General features: G+C 43.1%; 1 protein-coding gene across 2 annotated transcripts; it reads right to left on the reverse strand.

Annotated features, from left to right (window-relative positions):
• Positions 1 to 2,979: 2,979 nt before the first annotated feature.
• On the reverse strand, positions 2,980 to 14,888 carry nocta (nocturnin a). Of its 2 annotated transcripts, none has more exons than XM_051954195.1 (3): positions 14,289 to 14,888; positions 4,906 to 5,184; positions 2,980 to 4,474 (listed from the first exon to the last, which is right to left on the reverse strand). In XM_051954195.1, the coding sequence occupies exons 1-3, from the start codon at positions 14,491 to 14,493 to the stop codon at positions 3,561 to 3,563; spliced, it is 1,398 nt and encodes a 465-aa protein (XP_051810155.1). In that variant the 5' UTR covers positions 14,494 to 14,888; the 3' UTR covers positions 2,980 to 3,560. The 2 variants fall into 2 exon arrangements, with proteins under 2 accessions (XP_051810155.1, XP_051810156.1); XM_051954196.1 differs by lacking the exon at positions 14,289 to 14,888 and adding an exon at positions 6,764 to 7,660.
• Between the last annotated feature and the right edge of the window lie 11,015 nt (positions 14,889 to 25,903).

The raw sequence follows: 25,903 nt of genomic DNA on the forward strand, positions 1-25,903 counted from the left end.
CAGAAACGTTCGCCCCCTTTAAAGTGACTCAGCTAATTTAATGAGTCGTTGCTAAAGTCACACAGTGAAGTGGAGCTGATCTGAGCTCAGTGAATGTGTCTCAGTGGTTGTAGTAGAAAGATTCCTGGATCTAGAAGGTCCTGTCTCTGGTCAATCAGAGGTCCTGGAGAGAACCAGACCATGAAGAACACTGCAAGCAGCTCTGTGGAAGGGTTTCTGTAAAGCACAATTTGAGGGTAATTCTCGAACATTTCAACGTTACTGACAGTCCCTTGGAGTACAGGTAAATTCTTCATTAAGGAATGAGGAACATGAACAAGTGGTGGAGGACACCAAGACACGTCTGACTCTTCTGAAGGATTAACGAGCTCAAGCAGCTGAGATGGAGAGACTGCAACCACAGCAGTCCAAAACCAAAGGTCACTGTCGACAGCAGCTCTTAAAGTCCAGAGAACCTCCTTCTACTTCAGTCCCACGTTCCTTCTGGAGGCACTGAAGTAAACTGGAATCTGAAACTGTTTGGTCTGACGAGACTAAAATTGGGTGTTCTGGCCATCAGACTAAACGCTGCACATCATGACAAACACCGTCCTCCGTGTGAAGCATGGTGGTGGCAGCATCATCAAAATCTGTAAATATGGAGGTAAAATAAACAGAGCACAGTATATGGAAATCCTGGAGGACAGCCTGGTACAGTCAGCAGAGAACTGGTTTAAAGACAAGGTAAATGTTCAACGCAGAATGAGTGGCTGTTGTTGACGGTTTTACCAAGAAGAACGGAGTAAAACTGCTGTGACCAGATGTGCACGGCTGACCTGTCCAAAGGTGTATCAGGGTGAATATTTACGCAGTCATTAATTCTGCATTTAGTTTATATTGATTTACATTCATTAGCAGAAATCTGGTTTCACTTTGACATCAGAATCCTAATTCTATAGGAGATCTAATAAGAGAACACTTCCAAAGGGGGAAGACCTTTCTCTAGGTGTTGTTTGTGGTTTTCTACAGAGATCCACGCCTCATGCTGTAATTCTGACTTACTGACTCATAATACAACAGAATTATGTGTGGTGGGAGGCAGCAGTGGCGTGAGTCTCTGAGGAAGGTGGTTTCCTACCAAAGTAATTTGGACGAGGTCTCATTTAACGTGAGAAGTCGTCATTTGTGACTCCAAATCTGAGGTTGCCATGGATTCAGTGGGTCACACTGAGCTCCAGCTCCAGCCCTGTTTTATTACTCGATTTATTTACAGTTTGGAAAATGAAGCACGCAGAATTTACTAATAAAACTCTAGTTTTGCTGTGTACCACTGGATGTACTGAATGACTGGTATTAAGAAAAGCATAAAAAGGCGCTCATCTGAAGTTTCTTTTTCTGTTATTTCTAAGCATGAAGAACGTCAGAGGTAATGAGATCCTCTGGAATCTGAAACTGTTTGTTGAGTCTGGAGACTGAGCTGTGACACTAAAACACCTACTTTCCCCTGGTGTAGCTGCCCCTCACCGAAACCCTTCTGAATACAGACTAACCTGTGGTTACTGGGAGGAAACGGAGCTCAAATTATTACACACTGTCCCGGATCAGTTTCTCCTCCCCTGTTAAGGATGAACATACGCTACCATTCACAAGTCTGGGGTCATGTAGAAATGTCCTTATTTTTGAAAGAAAAGCAATTTTTCCAATGAAGGTGACATTAAATAAATGATAAATCCAGTGCAGACATAGTTAATGTGGTAAATGACTATTCTATCTGTAAACAGCTGATTTTTAATGGAATATCTCCATAGGGGTACAGAGGAACATTTCCAGCAACCATCACTCCTGTGTTCTAATGCTACATTGTGTTAGCTAATGGTGCTGAAAGGCTCATTGATGGTTTGTAAGGGACCGAGGGCAGGACAAAGGACAAAAGAATCATAAAGTTTAAGGCTTTTTATTGTAGCCAACCAAAAATTCAAAAGTAACATTAAATTGGGGCCGTAAAAGAGGTCAAAATAATCTTAATTAACTGAATCAAAATTCCCTCAAACAGAACTGAACTGAACCAAGACAAAAACAATTGACCTGCCAAACAAGACACACCTGGAACACTTAAGTTGGTTGATCAGTCCAACACACATAAGGATGGGGGAGACTGACATGGACAAACCACTAGACAGGACATAACTAAACAAGGAATTTAACATTCAGTAAACCAATGATTCACATTAACAAAAATCCCATAAACTTATAAATAAATCAACATAAGTAAGGAAACTCAACCCCAAACTTTCCCCTTCCCCAGTCTGCTTTGGTTCAGGCCTGGGGCTGAGTGACAGCCTGTGTGAGGACTGGGTGTGGCTGGGGTAGTCATCACATGGTTAGAAAACCCTTGTGCAGTTATGTTAGCACATGGATAAAAATGTGAGTTTTACTGGAGAACATGAGATTGTGTGGATGGCCCCAAACTGTTGAACTGTGGTGTATGCCAACATCTTATTTCCGTTATTTCCATTACTCTGAAACAGTCAGTGTTGGTTTGGTCTCTTTGCATGCAGCTTGTTCATCACAGTGTTAATCAAAATCAGTTTCTTCATCTTCACATAAAACCAGGGTTGTGATGTGGATTATTCCCACCACATACTGGGAAAACCATGTGAAACCTGGCAGGCAGACTGAAGCAGAACAGGACAAAACTGTCGCTGAGTCCAGTCTCTGTGTTTTAAATCAGAAGCAGAACACCTTTCAATAACTCCCGAAGGGAAATTGTATCATTTTGTGGTAGCAGTCGAATATATTTTGTGTTTGTGACTGTTGCTTTCGCAGCGTTTTAAGTCTTTAAGGATAAAAAAAAGGTCTGTTAATGGAGAACATAATAAGCAGATGAACTGATAAATAAAACAGTCATTAGTTAGAGCTCTAGTGTGAAGAGGTGTGATCCCTGAAACAAAGGAAAATGAACAATATGTGTAAAATCCAGAAAATCAAACAAGACAACAATGAGTAAAATAATTCTTTATTACTATTCAAATATTACTTTCATTATGTATATATATTAATAACATGTCTCATGTTTAATGAGGCCTTTTGCAACAACATAAGACTGAGAAAGCAGCGACCCCTCAGTGGATAACCATTTAGAAGCACTAGAGGAAAAGCTGCTCATGAAGAGCACAGAGAACAGTCTTACTAATAAATACCTGCAGCCGGTTTCCAGTGTTCACAGGTCAGCAGACCAAGCTCTGAGCTGCCCTTTGAGCTGATGTTCACTTTAAGAAAGTTTAAGAGCTCAAAATGAGTGAAGACAGTGGAGACTCCAAACCTGTGAACCCCACAGGGAGACCCACCAGGACAGAGTCACTGCTGAAGACGTGCCAGAGTCTGGATGAACGTTTTCAGATGTTAGCATTGTGTTTCTTTTCTTCAGATGTGCCCAGACCGTCATGGAAACATCCACATACATGTGTGAGATCATGAGACCAGAGCATAAATGCTGTCTGGGATCTGCTCCGTCCTATCCTCAGCTACCTGAAATGTGAAAACATTCTCTTTACTTTCACCACTCTGATGAAACGTTCGGTTCATAAAGCTTCTGAAGGTCCTCCTATTGGTCCAGGGCCTCTGTGCTGTGCCGAGATCAGCTTGTGGGGCTCCTCCCTGAAGCTGACGTCACAGAGCAGGGACAGGTGGTCAGAGGGGTAGTGGTAGGAGGGCAGGCGGTCCGGGCCGATCTGCTCCTCAGTGGGGATGTCCAGCAGGCTGTCCACGCTCAGAGCCTCCTGGGTATACCAGATGTAGTCCAACGTGCTGCAGCTCTCTCCAGACGGGCGGATCTTCCAGGTGGTGTAGGCCGGCTCCGTCTGTCCATCAGAGCTCAGCAGCTTGTAGGCGGAGCTGAGGCCGAGGGGGGAGGAGCTGAAGCGCAGGTAAACGTCCTCAGAGGGTTCAGCGTTGAAGTCCCCACACACGACCAAAGGAACGGCCCCGGACTCCGCCTCGCTCTGACCGCTGCCTCGGGACGTGATGCTTCTCAGGCTCTGCAGCAGGTTGGCACCCTGGGCGCTCCGCAGCCTCTCCCAGCCGCTACGAGCCTTCAGATGGGTGACGGCTACGCACAGCCACCGGCCCGTCGCCCGACAGTTCAGCGTTTGGACGATGGCTACCTGGTTGGTGGGCAGCATCATGGCCGACAACCGCAGGTGAACTGTGTCCTGGAGGGAGAAGCGTGAGCGGTGGTAAAACAGAGCGCAGCCGTCAGGGCCGTTGTTCTGCTTCACGTCCAGACAGGGGGACCAGGGTTTGGCCAGGAAGCTGCCATGGTAGCCCAGGCTGGTCATGATGGGCAGGAACGTGTCATAGTAATGGTCCACCTCCTGCAGACAGAGGATGTCAGGGCGGTAGGTGAGGATCTCCTCCAGGATCAGGTACTTTCGTTCATGCCAGTTAAGAGCATCCAGTGGACAGCGGATGAATCCGTCCTTCCCCTCCCCGAGAGCTGGAAAGACACATGTAGACTTTAATTACAGTCCTGACAGCAGCTTAAGAGGCTGAACTGAAGCATGGAGAGGCTTTTAAATAAATGGAATACTGTACATTTTAGCCAAGTATGCTAATGGCTAACCACTGCTAATTATCACTGAACACGAAAGCAGAACTGGGACTGATGGGACTGGACTAATGGAGACTGTGACCTGCAGATGGTGCCAAGTGAAAGGATCACAAAGATTGCTATAGTTCATTTTCAGAGAAGCATGCATGTCTGAACCACATTTATTTCACAGTGAAACACCCAGAAACTGGCAGCAGGCATATTTAGGAAGATCATCAGAGCATGACTAAGCATAAAGTCACCCGATTCATTCAATACAACCTTAAAAAGGCATGATCCTGACATTCACAGATGTACGTTTCTCTCTACATCTTTACCTTGTGCCAGTATATTCCACTGCATCACCCGGATGGAGGGGTTGTGCTTACGGCGGCTTGGCTCCGTCCCTCTGGGATAAACCAGATCCCGATGAGGCCGGGCTGGACGCCTCTGCAGGGCCTCCTCACACTCTCTGAGCAGCTGGTCTGGGTTCACCTCGTGGTCCAGGTCCTGGTCTGGGCTCTCCTCAGGGTATGGGTCTGGTTGGGTGCTGTTCAGTGACTGGGCCAATGTACCAAACAACCTCCTGCTGCTGCTGCTGCTGCCCATTGGACAAACTGATGGAGAGAACACAGGAGTGGTGATTACAGGCGCTTGGTGCTTTGCAGTGTCTGCTAACACTAACATTGGTGGCACCAGCAGAGGCCTTGAGTGGACTGACTGAGAAACTTTGTTTAGAATCCTCTGAAGATCCAGAGTAAGGAAGGTACAAGAATAAAGTAAAGACATGAAAGTGTTTTTCCTCTCCTTTAGCTAGGGGTCAGTCTGGAGACATGGCTGAACTGGACTGCTCTTTGTGCCTAATTTTGATCTGCTGTGCTAAGCCACAGGAAGTTCATGAGACTGACCTCTGAGCACAGGCAGCATGACTTTACCCTACCGTGCTTACCAGGCAGGATGATGAACAACATAAAAACCAGTGAACTCAGACTGTGTAGCTTTACTGCCAACATAAACACATGCCAGAGGGAGCGCTGTAGACAGGCCAAAGGTTTAATCATTATTTTTGTTGCTTTGGTCTTGTTGGGAACATGCTGTCTAAACATTTGTAAAGATCACTCACTGAAGTGCTGAACACTGGAAAACAAACAGTCCAGCTGGCAGGAGAGGACATACTGACTGCACCCACCAAACCTACCCCTTAAACTGGAGGGGAAGTGGTGGCACAGCACTAACATATACATCAGAGCCTGCAGTAAATGACATCTCAGTCAAATGAGAGGAGAAGGTTTCGACGACAACATGCTTCACAGTATGAAAAGATTTCATAGTTTCTTAATCTGCTTTGGTTTATGCTTAAAATGAATGAAAATCAAAGAAAGACACTGATACAGTGGCTAAATTTTAATACCAAAACAAGTAAAGCATTCAGAGAGCAGCACTCCTCCAAGGCTGTCCATTCCCCATATGGCATTGTTTATTAATTATTGATGATCAGAAATCACAGCACCATAGAATAAGTCTATTTAATACAGATGTACCCACAACCACAATGACTTTGTGCTGAGCACAGGCGTGTGTTCTGCATGTGTACGTTATGTACAGATACCGGATCATGTGACCTAAATATGTAGCAGGAACTGATGGGACTCAGAAACACCCCCACAGTTTAATCAGCTGTTCCTTGGATCATTTCTGATGGATAAGTCCTGATAAGTCCTCAGAGGTGGATCTGTAGTAGGATCACAATCAGCTGATGTAGTGTTCACTGGTTGTCATGGTTACAGTGACGCCGTGCCGCTATCTGGCAGTGACACAGAAATCTTTACTAATCCATGGATCCAGACCATAAGCTGCATCACTGATAAAATCTGATCACTTGGTCCTTGAGTCATTTCTGACCTTCACTGAAAATTTCACCCAAATCCGTTTGTCTGTTTTTGAGTAATGTTGCTCACAGACAGAAGGATTAATGGATGGATGGATGGAAGAATGGATGGATGGACAGATGGATGGATGAACGGACAGATGGATGGAAGGACGCATGGAGGAATGGATGGATGGACAGACGGATGGATGGATGCATGGGTAGATGGATGGATGCATGGATGGATGATGCTCTACCTTCTCCTCTCTACCGATGCCTACTTGTCCATGCTTTGCTCTTGTCACTGTAAGTAAAGAGCTGGTTCTTACCGTCCCCTCCATGTTTGATCAAATGTTTTCTTCCATTTTCTTCATGCATCTGAAGACCAGGCATGTCCACCTCTCTGTCTGTCCGTCTGTCTGTCATTCAGTCCTGATCCCTTCTGTCTTCTGGTTGTCCGTGAGCTGGATCCTTCTCTGTCTCTGTGACTCATCCCTGATCCGTCTCATCCTCTCTCTGAATCATCAGCTCCTCCCTCCCTCCCTTTGTCTCCCTTCCTCACCCGTCCTCTGTTGCTGGCTGGGTGACAGAATGTCCTCCAGAGACGTAGGAGACACAATAAACCCGTCTCAGACATGGAGAGAGAGGAGGGCAGAGGAGACAAGGACCAATGAGGTTTCTGTTCCCATAGCGATGAAAGATGCTGACTGGGACAAACAGGAAGTATGTTCAGAAAGAGAAGGAGGATGAAAAGGAGAGGTAGAGTCCGAGCTGCAGGGGTGTGTGAATGACTGAGTGTGTGTGTGTGGTGTGGATAAGTAATGGAGTAAGTGGGCGGGGCTTTGATGAAGATGAGCTTCCTGTTGAGCAGGTGGGGATGGCAGGGCTGTACACACACCAACACACACATGTATACAACAGCTGCATGTTCTGTGGACTGATGAAGACAGAGACAGAGTTGTCTAAGGACTGCTTCATTTATTGATCTGGTTAAGGTCAGTGTTCTATCTCCTTTAGAGCACTGAATCCTAACCAGGCATTTATTACTTTCAATGAAGCTACTGATTACCCTTTAATTAATTAAGGACGTTAACACCCAACTAAAATATGTGTACCTCTAGTCATAATCACTCCACCAAGGAACACGGCGGAGGAATTTGATGAGCATCTGTCTGTCTGTCTGTCTGTCAGCAACATTATTCAAAAACAGACTAATGGATTTGGAGAAACTTTTCAGTGAAAGTCAGACAAAACAAAGACCAAATGATTAGATTTTGGCAGAGATGTGGCTTATAGTCTGGATCCACGGATTAGTTGAAGATTTCGGTATCATTGTGACCTAGCGGTACGGCGTCACTGTAACCATGACAACAAGTGACTGTAGGCTTATCCATCAGAAATGATCCAAGGAACAGCTGATTAAACTGTGGGGGTGTTTCTGAGTCCCATCAGTTCCCACCGCCCGCTACATATTTAGGTCACGTGATCCGGTATCCGTACATAAAATACACATGCAGAACACACGTCTGTGATCAGAGGAAGGTCATTTAGTTTGTGGGTACATCTATGGACACATTCTATGATGCCGTGATTTCTGATCATCAATAACTAATAAATGCTGCATTTCTAAAAAAAAAAATACTGCATTTCTGACATATGGGGGAATGAGCAGCCTTGGAGGAGGACTGCTCTCTGAGTGCTTTTCTTGTTTGGAAATGAAACGGTCTGTATAGTTTAGCCAACAGCCTATCTTCTGGAGGCTGGTTAGTGTAAAGACAACTACTGCTGTGTTCTGTCACACTGACACCAATGTTTCTTTCTATTAAAGCTAACGTTGACAAACTGACACTTCAACAAACTACGCAGATAGTGAGCTTTTTGGGATTTGCAGTGAAATTAAATGAAAGTTCATATGACAGTCTCAACATCTGTGCTCGACCTGCTAAGCTGAGTTGAGAGTTTATGATGTGCAAATCTAGAGCACGTACAATCATGGAACCTAATGCAGTAAAACCTCAATGTTAAATCATGACTATCTTCAGCCCTAAATAAAGTCAGTTCACAGAGATAAAAAGAAATTTCAACACAGGATCCGCGGTTTATCTCCAGATCTTTCCTCCACAGCTCCCATTTTTCATGACAGATGGCAAACTTCATCCAGAAAGAAGACACAAGCTGAGACTGAAAGCTGTGTAAAAAGCTAACAAGTGATTGTTGAGCTCAGTTTACTGGACAGAGAGAAACTGCTTCAACAACAACAAGAAGGCAATATTTTACCGGTCAAAGTGAGTGGTGGTGCTGTAGTTAATCTAAACATGATATCCAGACAGGAGTCTGCAGCCTGCTAGCAGCTCTGTGAAACTGCACTGAAGTGTAGCATTGCTGTGAGCGAAATGCTAACACCAGCACTACAACATGGAACCAGTGAAGAAGTTAACCTGTGGATAATCAGCAGGAAACATATCCCATGTCCACAATGTTCAGTTCAGTGTATTAGCATTCCAGCATTTGCTAATTAGCCTTAAAGACAAAGTACAAGGCATAGATGAGGATGCTGGCTGACAGTAGTCTTTGCAGTATTCTGCCACAAACTGAATTATTGACTACTAGAGATTCTGACCAGATGGTGACAAAAAAGGTTAAAGGAACATTATATTTTTTAGCTTCAGTCCATCTGCTATAAGTGAGATATTTTAGTCAAAAAAACAACAAATGTAGACCTCAGAGCAACCAGATGATCAGCTGATGCTGTCATGTCTGCAGACTTCTCACTGTAACACCTTTCTGTTGGACAACAGGTTTTCTCAAGAGTTCAACGAGTGTCAGTGAGTGACAACAACAACTGTACGAGTGGATCAGTACACACTTACTTGTAGAAAAGCACTGAAGGAAGCCCTGTTTCCAGTCTGTTCAAAGCCTATCTACGCAATGGTCTTCCTTCCTGCCTGCCTGCTGTCCTTCCACCCATCTCTGACTCTCCTTCATCTGAGCGGCACACAGTAGCAGCAGAACATCTGCTGGACGTCAGGATGGACAGCAGTGTGACTCTCATCAGACGGCGATTATTGCTGCCGTGGCAGCCAGATGGAAGAGGAGGAGACTCAGTCACTGACAGACCATTCAACAACGCTGTTCCTCTGTCACACACTGACATGAACAGAACCAGGCCTGTGCAGCGTAGGCAGTCCTGAGGGGAGACTCAGTACACTGGAATGTCAGTCAACAATGAGGCGTTTGTGACGACATTCATTCAAGGTATGACGGTAGTTAACTCCTAATTCACAAAATGACAACAACCCGTGCAATTTAAGAACAATTCTGGGGATGTTTTTTTACTGTAAACAACACTGAAGTGAACACTGTAGAAACTGTGGCTCAAATATCATTCACTGTGTCCTCAGAGCGCTGCTGCTGTTCAAATACCATTTGAACTGCCATTTTCTTTTATTAACACTTACACTCACACACACAAGCTTGAAAATCACTCTCATTTTCCACTGAAACTGTTTCTCCACAGTGAAGAAAAGAGCAGAAACATTGAGCCACACTGTGCTGAGAGGAGCACATCCAGCTCCAGGTCATCTTCTCTGCTGCTGCCACATGCCAACTAGCTGAATTACTAGATCAGATTAAGTAGTACAGGGAGACAAATGAATGAAGCGCTGTCCTACACAAACGTGATGCTCATCAGAAACAGAGCTCTGAGTTAAAGTACTGAATTCCACTGACAGAGACACAGGCTGACACTTACAGAAGACCCTGAAGCTGATGTCCACACCCAACATCTGACCTTCAGTGTTGAACGGTTTGACCACTTAAACTGTCCAAGCATAAGTAAGTGCACGTGTTGGGGTCCTAAACGGTCTGGCATGTACAGTGCATCCACAAAGTATTCACAGCGCTTCACTTTCTCCAAGTTTTTTTATGTTACAGCCTTATTCCAAAATGGATTCAGTCTCTGCACACAACATCCCATAATGACAACGTGAATTCAGCCTTTGCTGTGAATACTTATGCACATGTGATTTTTCAGTTTTTTCACTGTTAATAAATTTGCAACAATTTCAGAAACTTTTTTCACGTTGTCATTATGGGGTGTTGTGTGTAGAATTTTGAGGAAAATGGATTTAATCCATTTTGGAATAAGGCTGTAACATGAAACGTGGGAAAAGTGAAGCACTGAAAACTTTCTGGATGCACAGTGGGCAGCAGGATGTTAAAGTCAAGGATGGTGTTCAGATGCTGCATACCAGCATTAAAAGAGGCAAATAACAAAAACAGTGCCCCTTAAAATAGGACTCCGGTTTATTTTAGAAAGGTGTAACTGCCATCGATGAGGCACAGGATGGAGCAACAAGCTCACTGCAGCTTCAAATTAATAAAGATATATGCCACCGTCCAAAAGTTTGGGGTCATACAGATAATTTTAAGGTTTTCCAGTAAAACTCCCACTTTTATCCATGTGCTAACATAACTGCACAAGGGTTTTCTAACCATCAATGAGTCTTTCAGCACCATTAGCTAACACAATGTAGCATTAGAACACAGGAGTGATGGTTGCTGGAAATGTTCCTCTGTACCCCTATGGAGATATTCCATTAAAAATCAGCTGTTTACAGATAGAATACTCATTTACCACATTAACTATGTCTACACTGGATTTATCATTCACTTAATGTGTTCTTCATTGAGAAAAAATGCTTTTCTTTCAAAAATAAGGACATTTGTAAATAACCCTAAACTTTTGAACGGTAGTGTGCGTTTACACAAGTCATTTTAAATATTTGTTTTCAGTCTGACCCAGAAACATTTTGCTAACTGTACCAGGGATGTCTGCAGAAATATATTCATACTGAAAAGAAATGAGCCACCCAAGTCAGCAGTGTGGCTTCTCTTTTTTGTCATTATACAGAGATCTAACTTAAATAAACCTCATTAAATTGTGAGTGGACAGAGCCAGTGGAGATCTTCAGCGCTGAAGGTTTCGACCACTTAGAGTGAGGTCGGTGCTGATGTTCAGTGAGCTCCACATGCTGATCGGCTCGCTCACTGCAGAGACTTAGCAGGTTCTGACAGACAGAGTGTTGAGTGAGTTCACGTATTGCACAAAGTTAATACAAATCACAACATCCTGGGCTTTAAAGGCTAACCCTGCTAGCATGCAGTAGGGATGGACGCTGCCAGAACGTTCTGAGTAGAACTCCAGAACATCCAAGAGTGTGAGTGAATCCATGTCTCAGATCTCAGGCGTCTCACACAGCGAGGATTACTATCATATGCTCCACACTCAGCTTCCTCTCAGTCAGATCAGTTTATGCTGTCTTTAGCTCTCAAACATTACCAAGCAAACTCAAGACAATTTTAATGGAAGCTAATGTGGGCCTGACTGGTTGATGATGTCTCCTGATCCATGCCGTCTGTACTGGGTGGTTATGTAACTGGACCTGACCAATCCATTACAGAGCAGGCTGGTAGAGATCAGAGTTTCAGCCTCCAGAGGCCACTACAGCAGCTAGTTTAATGCACTGCTCCACCGCTGACCCAGGCCGATGGGAGTGTGATGTAAGCATGTATGTGCATGTGTGTGTGCAGGTGAGACATGACCACATGCGTGACACTGGAGACCTGACCTGTTTCCTTGTGACAAGACCTAAAATAGGCATACCGTACCTTCAGCTGGGCTAGAGCTGCTTAAAGACTTTGACCTGAACACAGGGTCCTGACAGCTCATCACTGACCACAGCCAGTTTTTTAGTTTAGTTTAACATCAGGCTTTTTTCCCATTTTTAGTCAGCTGTAAAGTCAAAATGCTCTCTGCATGGTAATGACCACTGATGGCCAAAACAAACCATGACTCTGTAACAGTCCTCTGTGGCTCTCTGTTCATGTCACATTAGACATCACATCCAGGAGTCTGAAACGTGAAGGGAAACTTTCCTGCATATCAGATCCATATTTTAGTCTCACTGTGTGACCTCCAGCATGGAGCTCTAGTAGCTTGTGAAAGGCTACATCTGTAATTTCCACCTGTCAGTCAATAAAAAGTTCAGTTTGGTCTTCATGACTTCAATCAGAAAGTCAAACTAATTAGACTTGATAAGGGATTAGGACACCTTTATATTTGATGAGAGGAGCTGATCATGGATTTGTATTAAAACCCAAACTGTAAATATAAATAACTATCAGAACAACTCACTGTCAGAATATAACCTGACCTAAATCAGCTGGTCTGTGTAAAGCACCATGGGCCTTTTCTCAACTGTCTTTCCATATATAGAAAGTAAGCACACAAATCCTGTCCATTCCATGTAATCAGCAGGCCTTGTTCTCTGCACTAATCCATCCTTTGTCTGCTCATTAAGAGGAGCGTCAGTACAGGGAAGCGTGAAGTGCAGTGTCATGGTTGAATCTAGACAGGAAGTAAGACTGCTGGAGCAGATTAGCTGTCAGAAGAGGACATTAAGATCATCCTTTACGATTGTCTTAAAGAGGGAATAAATAGAACTGGGGAATTATCATTATCTTCCATGACTGAAGACATGAAGAAGAAACAGCGCCACCCTCTGACAGGTCAAAATAGTGACAGTACCTGCACTGCCTCCTGATTGTTAACTAGGAATTATACATGGCCAAGTTTTGATTATCTTATCTTTGACTATCTTAACACCCAGTCACTTAGACCTGGTCCTTCACCACTACCTACAGGTATGAGGCAGAGATTCCACACATCAGCTGGTGTGGAATCATTTCACAGGTTAAAGGAGACTCAGGGTTTCCACTAGAAAAGTCAAGCCTGGGTGGTTCAGACACACAAACACAGTGACTTATAGGAGCAGGGATCAATCCACCAGACCACCAACCACAGTGGTAGTCTGCTTCTACCATTCTAAGCCCTGAAACTCAATCACTTTCTGATGCCCCCAAAATATATCGTAGTTATTATGAATATCAGTTAATGTCATAAATGAGGAATGACTCGTCACTGGCTAGAATGGGGGCTGGTTAGCACTATGGCCTTGCAGCAAGAAGATCCCCGGTTCAAATCCCGGCCTGGGATCTTCCTGCATGGAGTTTGCATGTTCTCCCTGTGCATGCGTGGGTTTTCTCCGGGTACTCCGGCTTCCTCCCACAGTCCAAAAACATGCTGAGGTTAATTGGTTACTCTAAATTGTCCGTAGGTGTGAATGTGAGTGTGATTGTGTGTCTGTATATGTAGCCCTGTGACAGACTGGTGACCTGTCCAGGTGTCTCCTGCCTTCACCAGAGTCAGCTGGGATAGACTCCAGCACCCCCCATGACCCTAGTGAGGATAAAGTGGTGTATAGAGGATGGATGGATGGCTCGAATGGCTTGACCAGAACTAGGACAGCAATCTGTACAGACGACAATACGCATGTGTGTAGAAAGAAAGAGAGAGAGAGAAAGAAAAAGAGAGAACCACAGAGACATACAAAATGACCAAAAAACAGTCTGAAAATGACCAAAAAAGAAACATATATGTGTGTGTGTGTGTGTGTGTGTGTGTGTGTGTGTGTGTGTGTGTGTGTGTGTGTGTGTGTGTGTGTGTGTGTATGTGTGTGTGTTGAGCAGCCTGAGGACAGAGGACTGCTGATGATGATGGGAAGGAGGACAACTCTTCTACTCTTCTTCATGTGTCTCAAATTAAACGGTTAGACAAAGCTCCGGTAAGAAGCAGCAGGGCTGTGACCTGCCGGTGAGAGGACGGTTACCGACTCACCGACTCAGCGACTAGCTGCTCTCTCGGAAGGTGACACGTCACAGTGATGAGTGAACGCGCACTAAACGTTGATGAATCATCTAATTACCGTGAATAACACACCGGGCGGACTGTACCTGCTGCTGCCCCGGGGCTGGCTGCTCCACTCGGCTTCACCTGGGGGCAGGTGGGCCCCTTGCCTCGTCCTCCTCCTCCGGGGTGACAGCACCGGGCTCCCACCGGACCTGTCCCCGGTGTTAACGGTCCCCTGGCCGCCTGTCCGCCCCGGGACGACACACACAGCTGGCTGAGCAGAGCCGAGCAGCGCCGGGCTGGATTCATCCTTCCTGTACCGGCTCCGGCAGACAGAGGACCGGAGGTTCCCGTTCAGACACACCGACGCGTTTATTCAGTAAAAAGCTCCAGAATGTTCCGGGGACGGAAAAACTTGCTGCCGTCTTTGTACTGCTGAAGGTAACAGAAAGCCGGTAAAGTTACATCACATTTCTCACGGAACACCGGGTACTGAGGGTTCAGCCGACAATGGACTGGTCCGGAACACATTGCTCACGGCGACCACACACGATCAGAGCAGGACAGCACAAGCAGGACTGTTTTTAGGAGTGCTATGAGGGTGCTCCTGGTGTATGTGGGAGTGTGCCTGCCTGAAAACAGGAATACAGTCCTACATTAAAACAGCCTCTAACGTGGACCCCCCTCATGTCACCAGTGGTTTGAGCCGCACTGACATATGGACCGAGGAGGGCGTTCACTTCCCACAAACGCGCCAATCAGCGTTTAGTGCGCTTACTGCGCATAATGACGCTCCTGACGTCAGCAGCAGCTCGTTCCTCCACTGTCCTCCCATTACGTCACCTCCATGAAAACCAGCGGCCCAGCTCAGCCAATTAGAGACAAGAGACAGATTTTAATTGTTTCATTATTACCACTGTCACCTTTATTTAATTACGAACCTTTAGTTAACCAGGAGAAATCCCACTGACAACTAGATCCTCTTTTTCCTGCTCAAGATAGGCAGCAGCAAACACACAAGCCACTTACAAAGTCACACAGTGAAAACCTGATTAAGACATGCACAGAAAACTAAAGATAAAAATGATTATACAACCATGATTCATCCTTAACACTTGGGGCAAAGCAACTATTTAGGTTTGAATAACCGGGAACTTTAAGATGATTTCATATATATATATATATATATATATATATATATATATATATATATATATATATATATATATATACATAGAGAGAGAGAGATAGATAGATAGATATAAGTTCAATGCATCCAGCTTAAACACTGATACTACTGGTGAACTTAATTTGGATAAACCTAATTTATGAAGGTAATACAACAACTCAAACCCACGTGGAAAAGACTGAACCTGAAAATGTTTGTCTGAGAGGAAAAGATAAAGTTTGTCCAATCACTTTACAATCTATTTCCAGTTCAGTCAAAGTTTAAAACTATCAAAAATCTGATCATTTTGTAAAGTTTACTGGAAATGTTCTTTAAAAATCCATAAAAACTCACAACAGGAGTTAAAGAACTGAAGCATGCAACAATTACAGCTCACATACATGCGTCCAAACATCGAGTCCCTGAGCTCATATAAAAGCAGCTGTGAGTCCATCTATCGATCACCGATCAAACAGGCAGCTTCTACATTTACAAGCAATGTGTTGTGTAGTCAGCCTCAAGAATGTGCAGTTTAGATTTTAATGCAAGGAGATGAACTTGGTTAGTTTCCAGTCTTTCTGCAACATATTCAATGCAAAAGGTGCAGAGTAAAGAAAAATTTTTTCCCAGTTCAGTGGAAAAAATGGAGCAGAAAGCAACTGATGATCTTGTATGCTACTTTTATTGTGCTCCTCATTTTAAACCATCCACCAGGAAACTGAAATGAAATGGAAAATGAAAAATGAACACAGTAACCAAACCCCCCGTCCTCACTACTCTGTTTTCTTTTGTTTGCAGTAAAGTCTGATGAAATACTCCGTCACTTCCCCACATGTTCTTTATGTTCTGCAGTTAGCTGAAGTCAAACCATGTTCCAAGGATATTATGTAAACAGATGATCAGTGACAGAGCCTGAGACTCTGTAAATTATTCATCAGTTGGACCAACTAAACAGTTTTTTCAAGGTAGTCTGGTTATATCATAACAAGGGACCAAAAACCAAGACAAACACTGATAGCAGAACAGCCACCAAGTCATTCAGGCTTAAAACAGAAGCTCCACAGCTGATCACAATTTTAGTTTTTTTTGCCAAAATAGCACTTTTTTCATTTTAAATAATTATACAATTTATTAAGATGTCAAGTCAAAAATAGCAACACTGCCACAAAAGGAGGCCTGTAGACTGCAAACAGTCCAACAGCTCAGCTGTTAAGAATTCACATTCTTCTATAAAAATCAAAGCGTTCTGTAAGCATGAAATCTGAACAGAGACATCATATGTAAATTTAACTTAGTGGAACAAAAACATTTAACATTTCTCTCAGTACTAGGACCAGTGCAGCACCTTATGCTGAGCTACAGTACTCACACTGTTTAAAGCAGAGGACACATTTAATGGTGCTCTGCACTGATTAATACAAGCTTTCATTTACTGGGTACTACAGTAATACATAACTCACATGATTTTTCTGAAGGTCAGGGATCCACACTGGAAGTCAGACCGTCACGTTGTTCTTCCAAATATTTACTTCCCCTCTCTGTTTATGAGCCAGCTGCTTTCATAGTGTGTTTGCTTTGGTCTCCTCATCAATATGTGATGTAATCTGTGACCCTCAGGGTGCTCCAGACGATGTCACAACACTGATGACCCCAAACTGAAAACACTGAGGCCGAGGTACAGGTAGAACGCTTGTGGTTAAACTGCTCAGTGAATGCTACGTGTTTCCCAGTGGTTACATGCACACTTCCTGAATCAAGGTGTTTTATTTTTACTGCTTTCTACTGAAAAACTACAACACCGACGAACACATGTAGGAACAGGAGATGGTAAACAAAGAAAAATATGTTTGAAATGTTGAAATCTGATGCGCTCTAATGACAGTCTCTGTGAGCTCAGAGCAGATGGGATGGAGTTTGGTGCTACATGCTGGTTTGGCAACTGTTTATAATTTAACTTGCTCTGTTATTGTAGGAAACATTTATTGGCTATAGCTTTACAAATATATAGACTTGCTTGTTTTCCTGTGCATTTGCTGTGTGTATCTTAATAAGCTTGAGGTTTGGACACTTGGTTTAAAAACCCTTGAATGAGCAGATGTGTCCAAATTGTTGACTGGTACTGTACAGTTTAGCACAGATCACATATTTGGAGCTGTCCAAATACAAGTACTGTTCATGCTTCTGCAGTGTTATTAATATTACCTCTGATTTGTTCGCCCAGCAGCGCTGACTGTGGAATCATCAACAATCTCACGGGGCTCCTCAGGGCTTTTTTTTACTCCTTTCTCTGTGCTTCCATCTGGTGGTTATTTGAAAGCACTGCGTCATTAAACAGAAATTCAGGTTCTTCAGATGATTATTTGACTGTAGTTGTTTTTGTCACCCCGGTTTCCTGGGATCTTTGTGCATGGAGTTTGCATGTTCTGTTTTTCCAGGTTCTCCAGCTTCCTCCCACAGTCCAAAGACATGCTGAGGTTAATTGATGACTCTAAATTGCATGTAGGTGTGAATGCATCCCCGTCTTCACTCAAAATAAGCTGGAATAGGCTCCAGCCCCCCTGAAACCCGAATGATAATGTATAGGTGATGCATGGATTGATGTTTTCTGTCACTACTGCTTGGGTCCAGTGTGTGAAAAGCTTAACAGGTGCAGATTTAATGACATAAAAGGAAATGCAAACTCAGTCATTAGGCATCCATCAGACCTTACTGTAGCTCCCAAACACTGGATTGAATAAACCCCTTGATAATATACTCTGAAAATACTCAAATACAAGCAGAAACCATCTACAGTATACTGCTTGTTGACTTCATCATACTTTACTTTGCTGACAAGATGTTTTCCGTGCCTCAGTATGCAAATCTGCAAAGTGTTTGCCAGTTGTCATTTATCAGATAAATGTAAAGGAGAGGCATATGGATATGGAAAAGTACCCTTAAACTGTTATGAAGTACAACACACGACTAAATGCATGTGTGTTATCCACTCTGTCTCTGTGAGGCCACAGACTCTGTCCTCTTTTGCTTTGTCCGTCGTCTCTGTGGACTTTAATCATGTGACAGAGGACAAACTTTACCCTCCCAGATAAGACAGGACCTTGAACCCACTGTATGATAGTTAAAGAGGCCTACAGTCCATTGCTCTCCTACTCCTCTTTTATTTCCCTGTAATTTCCAGTCCCACTATCTGTACACCGTTTTATCCTCTGTAGGGTCGCCGGGGGCTGGAGTCTATCCCAGCTCACTTATCTGAAGGCAGGGTTCACCTGGACAGGTAACAGTCTGTCAGGCAATGACAGGTGCCAAATTTACGTAAAGGTGAAGTCTGCCCCTGAAGGCTTAATATTCAACAAAGGTTCTCATTCATCCAGCTCATGGTTATCCAGAGCAGTTTAAATCAATCCACTGGACTTTAAGAAAGTTCCTTGAAGACGTTTCACCTCTCATCCAAGAGGCTTCTTCAGTTCTGGTGGTGGTTGGTGTTGCCTCAGCTTTTAAACCTCTGTGAGGTGTGTCCAGGGCTGTTATTCCAACGACCGATACCAAAACTCATCTGACTACTCAACGATGGTCGTTGTAAGTCGTTGAGTAGTCAGATGAGTTTTGGACGAGTTTTGAGTTTTTGAACCATTTTTGCTTTGTAGCACACACATCCTGCTGAAAGAAGCACCAGCCACCAGGAAATACTGTTTCTATTAAAGAATGCACATGGTCTGCTTAGGTAGGAGGTACATGTCAAAGTAACATCCACATGGATGGAGGACCCAAGGTTTCCCAGCAGAACATTGTCCAGAGCATCACACTGTCTCTGCTGGGTTGGCTACTTCCCATAATGCACCCTGGTGCCATGTGTTCCTCAGGTAAACGACACACCCAGCCATCCATGTGATATAAAAGAAAACATGATTCATCAGACCAGGACACATTCTTCCATTGTTCTGTGGTCCAGTTGTGATGCTCACATGCCTATTGTTGATGCTTTCAGTGGTCCACAGGGGTCAGCATGGACACTCTGATTGGTCTGTAGCTATACAGCCCCATACCCAACAAACTGATGCACTGTGTATTCTGACACCTTTCTATCAGGACCAGCTTTAACTTCTTCAGCAATCTGAGCTACAGTAGCTCATCTGTTAGATCGGACCACATGGACCAGTCTTTGCTCCCTACATGCATCAGTGAGCCATGACCACCCATGACCCTGTCTCTGGTTTACTACTGCTCCTTCCTTGGACCACCTTTGATAGATACTGACCACTGCAGACCAGGAACACCCCACAAGAGCTGGAGTTTTGGAGATGCTCTGACCCAGTCGTCTAGACATCACAGCTTGGTCCTTGTCAGACTCACTCAAACCATTACACTTGTTCACTTTTTGTGCTTCTAACATCAACTTTGAGGACAAAATGTTCATTTGCTGCCTAATATATCCAAAAATGTCCCCCACACCATTACATCACCACTAGCCTGAATTGCTGATACAAGACAGGATGGATCCATGTTTTCATATTGTTTACGCCAAACTCTGACCATCTGAATGTCACAGCTGAAATATAGACTCATCAGATCAGGCAACATTTTTCCAGGCTTCTATCGTTCAAATTTGGTCAATTTGTGTGAATTGTAGCCTCAGTTTCCTGTTTTTAGCTGACAGGAGTGTTACCCAGTGTGATCTTCTACTGCTGAGGCCTGTCTTCTTCAAGGTTGGATGTGGTGTGTGTTCACAAATGGTATTCAACATTCCTTGGTTGTAATGAGTGTTTGTTTGAATTACTGTTGCCTTTCTATCGTCTCCAACCAGTCTGCCCAATCTCCTTTGAACTCTCACATCAGGGCTTTTGTGTCCACACAACTACAGCTCATTGGATATTTTCTCTTTTTGGACCTTTCTGATGCTCAGTTTGAACTTCAGTGTCTACATGCCTAAATGCACTGAGTTATTCAATTCAATTCAAAACCTTTATTTGTCCCCAAGGGTCAATTAAAAAGGGCATACAAGCAGCTTAAGAAGGACAACCAGGCAAGACATGCAATTGCACACAAAAAAACAAAACAATATTAAAAAGAACATTGTAATTTAAAGTGCTTTTTGTGGCTGTGTGATTGGCTGATTAGCTATTGACTAACAGGCAAGTGAACAAGTGTACCCAATAAAGGTAAAGATGTAAAAAAGGAGCTACCCTTTGCTTTGATGACAGCTTTGCCAAACCTTGGCCTTCTCTCGGTGTGCTTCATGAGGTACCCACCTGAAATGGTTTTCACTTCACAGGTGTGCCTTGTCAAGGTTTGCCTTCTTAATGGGGTTGGAACCATCAGTTGTGTTGTGCAGAAGTCAGATTGGTCCACATTTGACAGTCCTGTTTGACAACTGTCAGAATCCATTTTATGGCAAGAACTAATCAGCAAATGTCAATGTCAGATTTATTTATATAACACTTTTAAAGGCCTATGGTCAACCAAAGCTAAGGAAGGAGAAACAACAGTCCATCATTACTTTAAGAACCGAAGGTCAGTCAGTCCAGAAAATTGCAACAACATTGAATGTATCCTCAAGTTCAGTCACAAAGACCATCAATTCAGTTCAATTCAATTCAATTTTATTTATATACCGTCAATTACAGTCAAATCGTCTCAAGACGCTTTACAGAACCCATATGCCTGACCCCCAGAGCAAGCCCAAAGGCGACAGTGGCAGGAAAACACCCTTTGAACAGGGAAGAAACCTGGAGCAGAACCCGGCTCTATATAGGGGGGACCCATCTGCCTGCTGGCCAGGGGGGTTGAGAGGGACAGAGGAGGGCAAGGGGGAGGGATGGGAGAAGAGGGAGGGGTGGGAAAGCAAGGAAAACACAACACACATTTGGATACATGTATGACAGGATATGTGACACAAACAAAGTATAAGCTAACATTGAAAACTGACTCATAGTTTACTCTGATGATGTACGGCTCTGACATTAAACATACTCCATATATAGCTAGCAGTAAAATTCAAACAGTATGTAAGTTAGCATAACAGTATAGTGAAGGCAATGCAGAGTTGACTGGTGGAAAAGGGGAGCTGGAAGCAGAGGGCTGGAGGAAGGTCAGCAGCAGCATCCCACAGTGGACATGATGGAGACTGGACCAGCTGGTGGAACATCAACCACAGATCTGAAGCATCCAGCTCTGGGACCAGGGACACTCGGAGAAATAGCACAGGGGGAAACAGAGTGAATGTACTGCAATAACGGTATACATATTAAATGTAAAGGTAGATAGAGAAGGGCTCAGTGCGTCAAGAGAAGTCCCCCAGCAGCCTATAGGCCTATAGCAGCATGACTAGAGGCAGAACGAAGGGACGTCCAAGAGGGAGTCAGCTGTGCAATGAAGACACAAGCCGAACCCCTGTGGGTCACCCAGTCAGCCCCAACTATAAGATTTGTCAAAAAGGAACGTTTTAAGCCTGGTCTTAAAAATAGAGAGGGTGTCTGCCTCCAGAACCCAAACTGGGAGCAGGTTCCACTGGAGAGGAGCTGATAACTGAAGGCTCTGCCTCCCGTTCTACTTTTAGAAATTCTAGGAACAACAAGTAAGCCTGCAGCTTGAGAGCGAAGAGTTCTACTAGGATAATAAGGTACTATCAGATCTTTAAGATATGATGGAGATTGGTTATTAAGAGCTTTATATGTCAGAAGAAGGATTTTAAATTCTATTCTGGATTTAACAGGAAGCCAGTGAAGAGAAGCAAGTATAGGGGAAATATGATCTCTTTTGCTAACTCCTGTCAGTACTCTCGCAGCAGCGTTTTGGATCAACTGTAGATGTTTGAGAGAGCTATTTGGACAACCCGATAATAAGGAATTGCAATAGTCAAGCCTGGAAGTAACAAAAGCATGAACTAATTTTCTGCATCACTCTGAGACAGAATGTTCCTGATTTTTACAATATTACGCAGGTGAAAAAAGGAAGTCCTACAGACTTGCTTTATGTGTGAGTTAAAGGACATGTCCTGGTCAAAAATAACTCCAAGATTCCTCACAGTAGTACTGGAGGCCAATGTGATGCCATCCAGAGTAACTATTTGCTTTGAAAGCGAGTTTCTAAGATGTTTGGGGCCAAATACAATGACTTCAGTTTTCTCTGAATTTAGCAGTAGGAAGTTAAAAGTCATCCAGGTTTTAATGTCCTTAAGACAATCTTGCAGTCTAGCTAACTGATCAGTTTCATCTGGCTTCATAGATAAATACAATTGTGGTGTCATCTGCATAACAATGGAAGTTAATACAATGCTTCCTAATAATATTGCCTAAAGGAAGCATGTATAATGTGAAAAGTATCGGTCCTAAGACAGAACCCTGAGGAACTCCATGATTAACTTTAGTATGCTCAGAAGAGTTATTGTTGACATGCACAAACTGGAACCTATCTGCATAAGTAGGATTTAAACCAGTCCAGTGCTGTCCCTTTAATGCCAATTGAATGTTCTAGACGCTGTAATAAAATGTTGTGGTCGATTGTGTCAAACGCTGCACTAAGATCTAACAAAACAAGTATAGAGACTAGTCCATTATCTGATGCTATGAGAAGGTCATTAGTAACTTTCACTAGAGCTGTTTCTGTGCTATGATGCACTCTAAAGCCTGACTGAAACATTTCAAATTATTCCTTTGTAAGTGTTCACATAATTGATTGCAACTGTTCTTTCCAGAATTTTAGAGAGAAATGGTAGGTTGGATATCTGTCTATAGTTAGCTAACACATCTGGATCTAAAGTGGGCTTTTAAGCAAAGGTTTGATGACAGCAACCTAAAAGCCTGTGGTACATAGCCTGTTACTAGAGAGAGATTAATCAGATCTAACATTGAGAATTAATTAAAGGTAAAATCTCCTTGAAGAGTCTAGTTGGGATAGGATCTAAAAGACATGTTGATGGTTTGGATGTAGAAACTGTTGAAATGAGTTCAGAGAGACATATAGGAGTGAAGAATTCTAAAGATTCATCAGGTCTAACAGCCAATTCAAAAGCATCTGTGACATTTGTAGGAAGGGTCAGATTAATTTTATCTCTAATCAGAACTATTTTATGTGTAAAGAAGCTCATGAAGTCGTTACTGGTTAAAGCTAAAGGAATACAAGGTTCAACAGAGCTCTGACTCTTTGTCAGCCTGGCTACAGTGCTAAAGAGAAACCTAGGGTTGTTCTTGTTCTCCTCTATTAAAGATTGAATAATAAGTTGTCCTGGCATTACGAAGAGCTTTTTTATAGATTACTAGACTATTTTTCCAAGCCACATACACTACCTCTGAATTAGTGGAATACCACTTTCTTTCCAGCTTTCGGGATGCCTGCTTTAAAGTCCGCAGCTGGATTATACAAGGAGCAAGTCTTCTCTGAGAATAGAACTTTCTTTTTTAACAGGGGCAACACTATCAAGAGTTGTACGCAGTGAGGCTGAAGCATTATTAACATAATAATCCACTTCTGTGGGGGTAAAATAATTAATAATTGCCTTCTGATTTATCAGTAAATGTTGCTGAAGTAAACAGTGAGGTATTATTTCCTTAAATTTAGATACTGAATTGTCAGACAAACACCTACTTGTAATGATATTTTGTTCTCAGCTGCTAAACAATCCTTTACTTTAAATTGAAATGTTATCATAAATGGTCAGAAAGAAGAGGGTTCTGGGGAAATACTGTTAACTCTTCAATTTCTATGCCATAAGTCAGGACAAGGTCAAGAGTGTGATTAAAACTATGAGTTGGTTTATTTACATGTTGAGAAAAACCCAATTGAGTCTAATAATGAATTAAAAGCTGTTGTAAGGCTGTCGCTGTCTACGTCAACATGAATGTTAAAGTCACCCACAATAATAACTTTGTCTGAACTGAGCACTAATTCAGATAAAAAGTCTGAGAATTGAGATAAAAACTCAGAATAAGGAGCAGGAGGACGATATATAACAACAATAAAACTGGTTCTGAGCTTTCAAATCTGGATGAGAGAGACTAAGAGTGAGATTTTCAAATGAGCTGTAATCAGGTTTAGGCCTCTGGTTCAGTTTTAAACTAGAATGGTAGATTGCTGCTACTCCTCCTCCTCGGCCTGTGATTCCAGGAATATGACAGTTAATATGACTAGGGGGAGTTGATTCGTTTAGGCTAACAATTCTTCCTGCTGCAACCAGGTTTCAGTCAAACAGAACAAATCAATCTGGTGATCAGTTATCAACTCATTTACTAGCAGAGATTTAGACCAGAGAGATCTAATATTAACAGACCACATGTAATTGTCCTGTTTCTTTGCTCTGTTGAAATAGTGGTATTAATTTTTATTACATTTTTGTGGTTACTATTTCTTTTGTATATTTTTGATTTGTTTAATTTATTGAATTTGGTGGTCGGGGGACAGACACAGTCTCAATAAAGTTAACTGAATTACTGGAGGGTGACAGCTGTGAGGAAACTGCAGAGAGGTGTGTAAGACTACAACTCTGCATCCTGGTCTTAACTCTGGGTTGTCATGCTTTAGGAGTACTAATAAAATCAGCCATATTCCTAGAAATGAGAGCTGCACCAGCCAAAGTGGGATGGATGCCGTCTCTCCTAATCAGACCAGGTTTTCCCCAAAAAGAGCTCCAATTATCAATAAAGCCCACGTCGTTTGATGGACACCACATAGACAACCAGCGGCGAAACGACGACATGCGGCTAAACATGTCATCGCTGGTCAGATCAGGCAAGGGTCCAGAGAAAACTACGGAGTCCGACATGGTTCATGGTTTTTTCACATCAAGCGCTACGACGAAACTGGTTCACATGAGGACCGCCCCAGAAAAGCAAGATGAAGGCTACGTTTATACGAGGACCATCTTAACAGAAAACGCAAAAGTGGCGTCTTGTCATTCCACGTTTAGACGAGCGGTTTTGAAGGAAATCTGCGTATATACGGTGACTCTATAGTGTGTGGAATTCGATCTGATATGCATGCCAGGCAGCTGGGTGGCGCTGTGATAAAACTCTGCCATGTCTACACGCATGCGTACTATCTCCCTTTTCGGATCTCCGCCGCGGTAAATGTTCATGAATGGAATCTGTACAGATTCTGTACGTTTGTTGGTACGACTCCTGTAGTGTACATAGAGCTGCCAGAGTTGCTTGAAGGTACGAAGGATGGAAATAATCACATCTTTGTTTACGTCCTTGTTGTCAAGTAAGATGCAGATGTTGAGGTCTCAGAGAGGACTCAGGCTCATTACGGCCCTAAGGTAACAAAGGTTTTGAAGCAGACAAATAAAGATCTTAAGAAGAAACATTATAAGTTAACCATATGATTGTGCTTGCTAAAATACATATATATTTTTTGAAGTGTTGATTTGATTGAAGTAATGACTCAGATGATTTATTATGTTCAGATTGAGAAGAATGATTTAAGAAGTGATTCTGTGTGAAGTAATCCTTGTTTAGGCTCTGTGTGTGCGTACAGGCCTCATAGGCTTGTGTGTCCAGGCCTTAAGAAAACAGAAGTGAGAATGGCAGAAGTCCCTTAGAAATGAGGAACTTGGAGTTT

This window comes from Acanthochromis polyacanthus, chromosome 10, assembly GCF_021347895.1.
Source record: "Acanthochromis polyacanthus isolate Apoly-LR-REF ecotype Palm Island chromosome 10, KAUST_Apoly_ChrSc, whole genome shotgun sequence".
In the NCBI taxonomy this organism is placed as follows: domain Eukaryota; kingdom Metazoa; phylum Chordata; class Actinopteri; family Pomacentridae; genus Acanthochromis; species Acanthochromis polyacanthus.

Excerpts from the sequence above, each read along its gene's own strand:
- nocta (XM_051954195.1), bottom strand. The coding sequence starts at position 14,493 with ATGAATCCAGCCCGGCGCTGCTCGGCTCTGCTCAGCCAGCTGTGTGTG. Across the intron at positions 5,185-14,288 it reads CAGCCCCGGGGCAGCAGCAG|TTTGTCCAATGGGCAGCAGC; the intron begins GTACAGTCCGCC and ends TCTCTCCATCAG. Across the intron at positions 4,475-4,905 it reads GTGGAATATACTGGCACAAG|CTCTCGGGGAGGGGAAGGAC; the intron begins GTAAAGATGTAG and ends GTGTCTTTCCAG.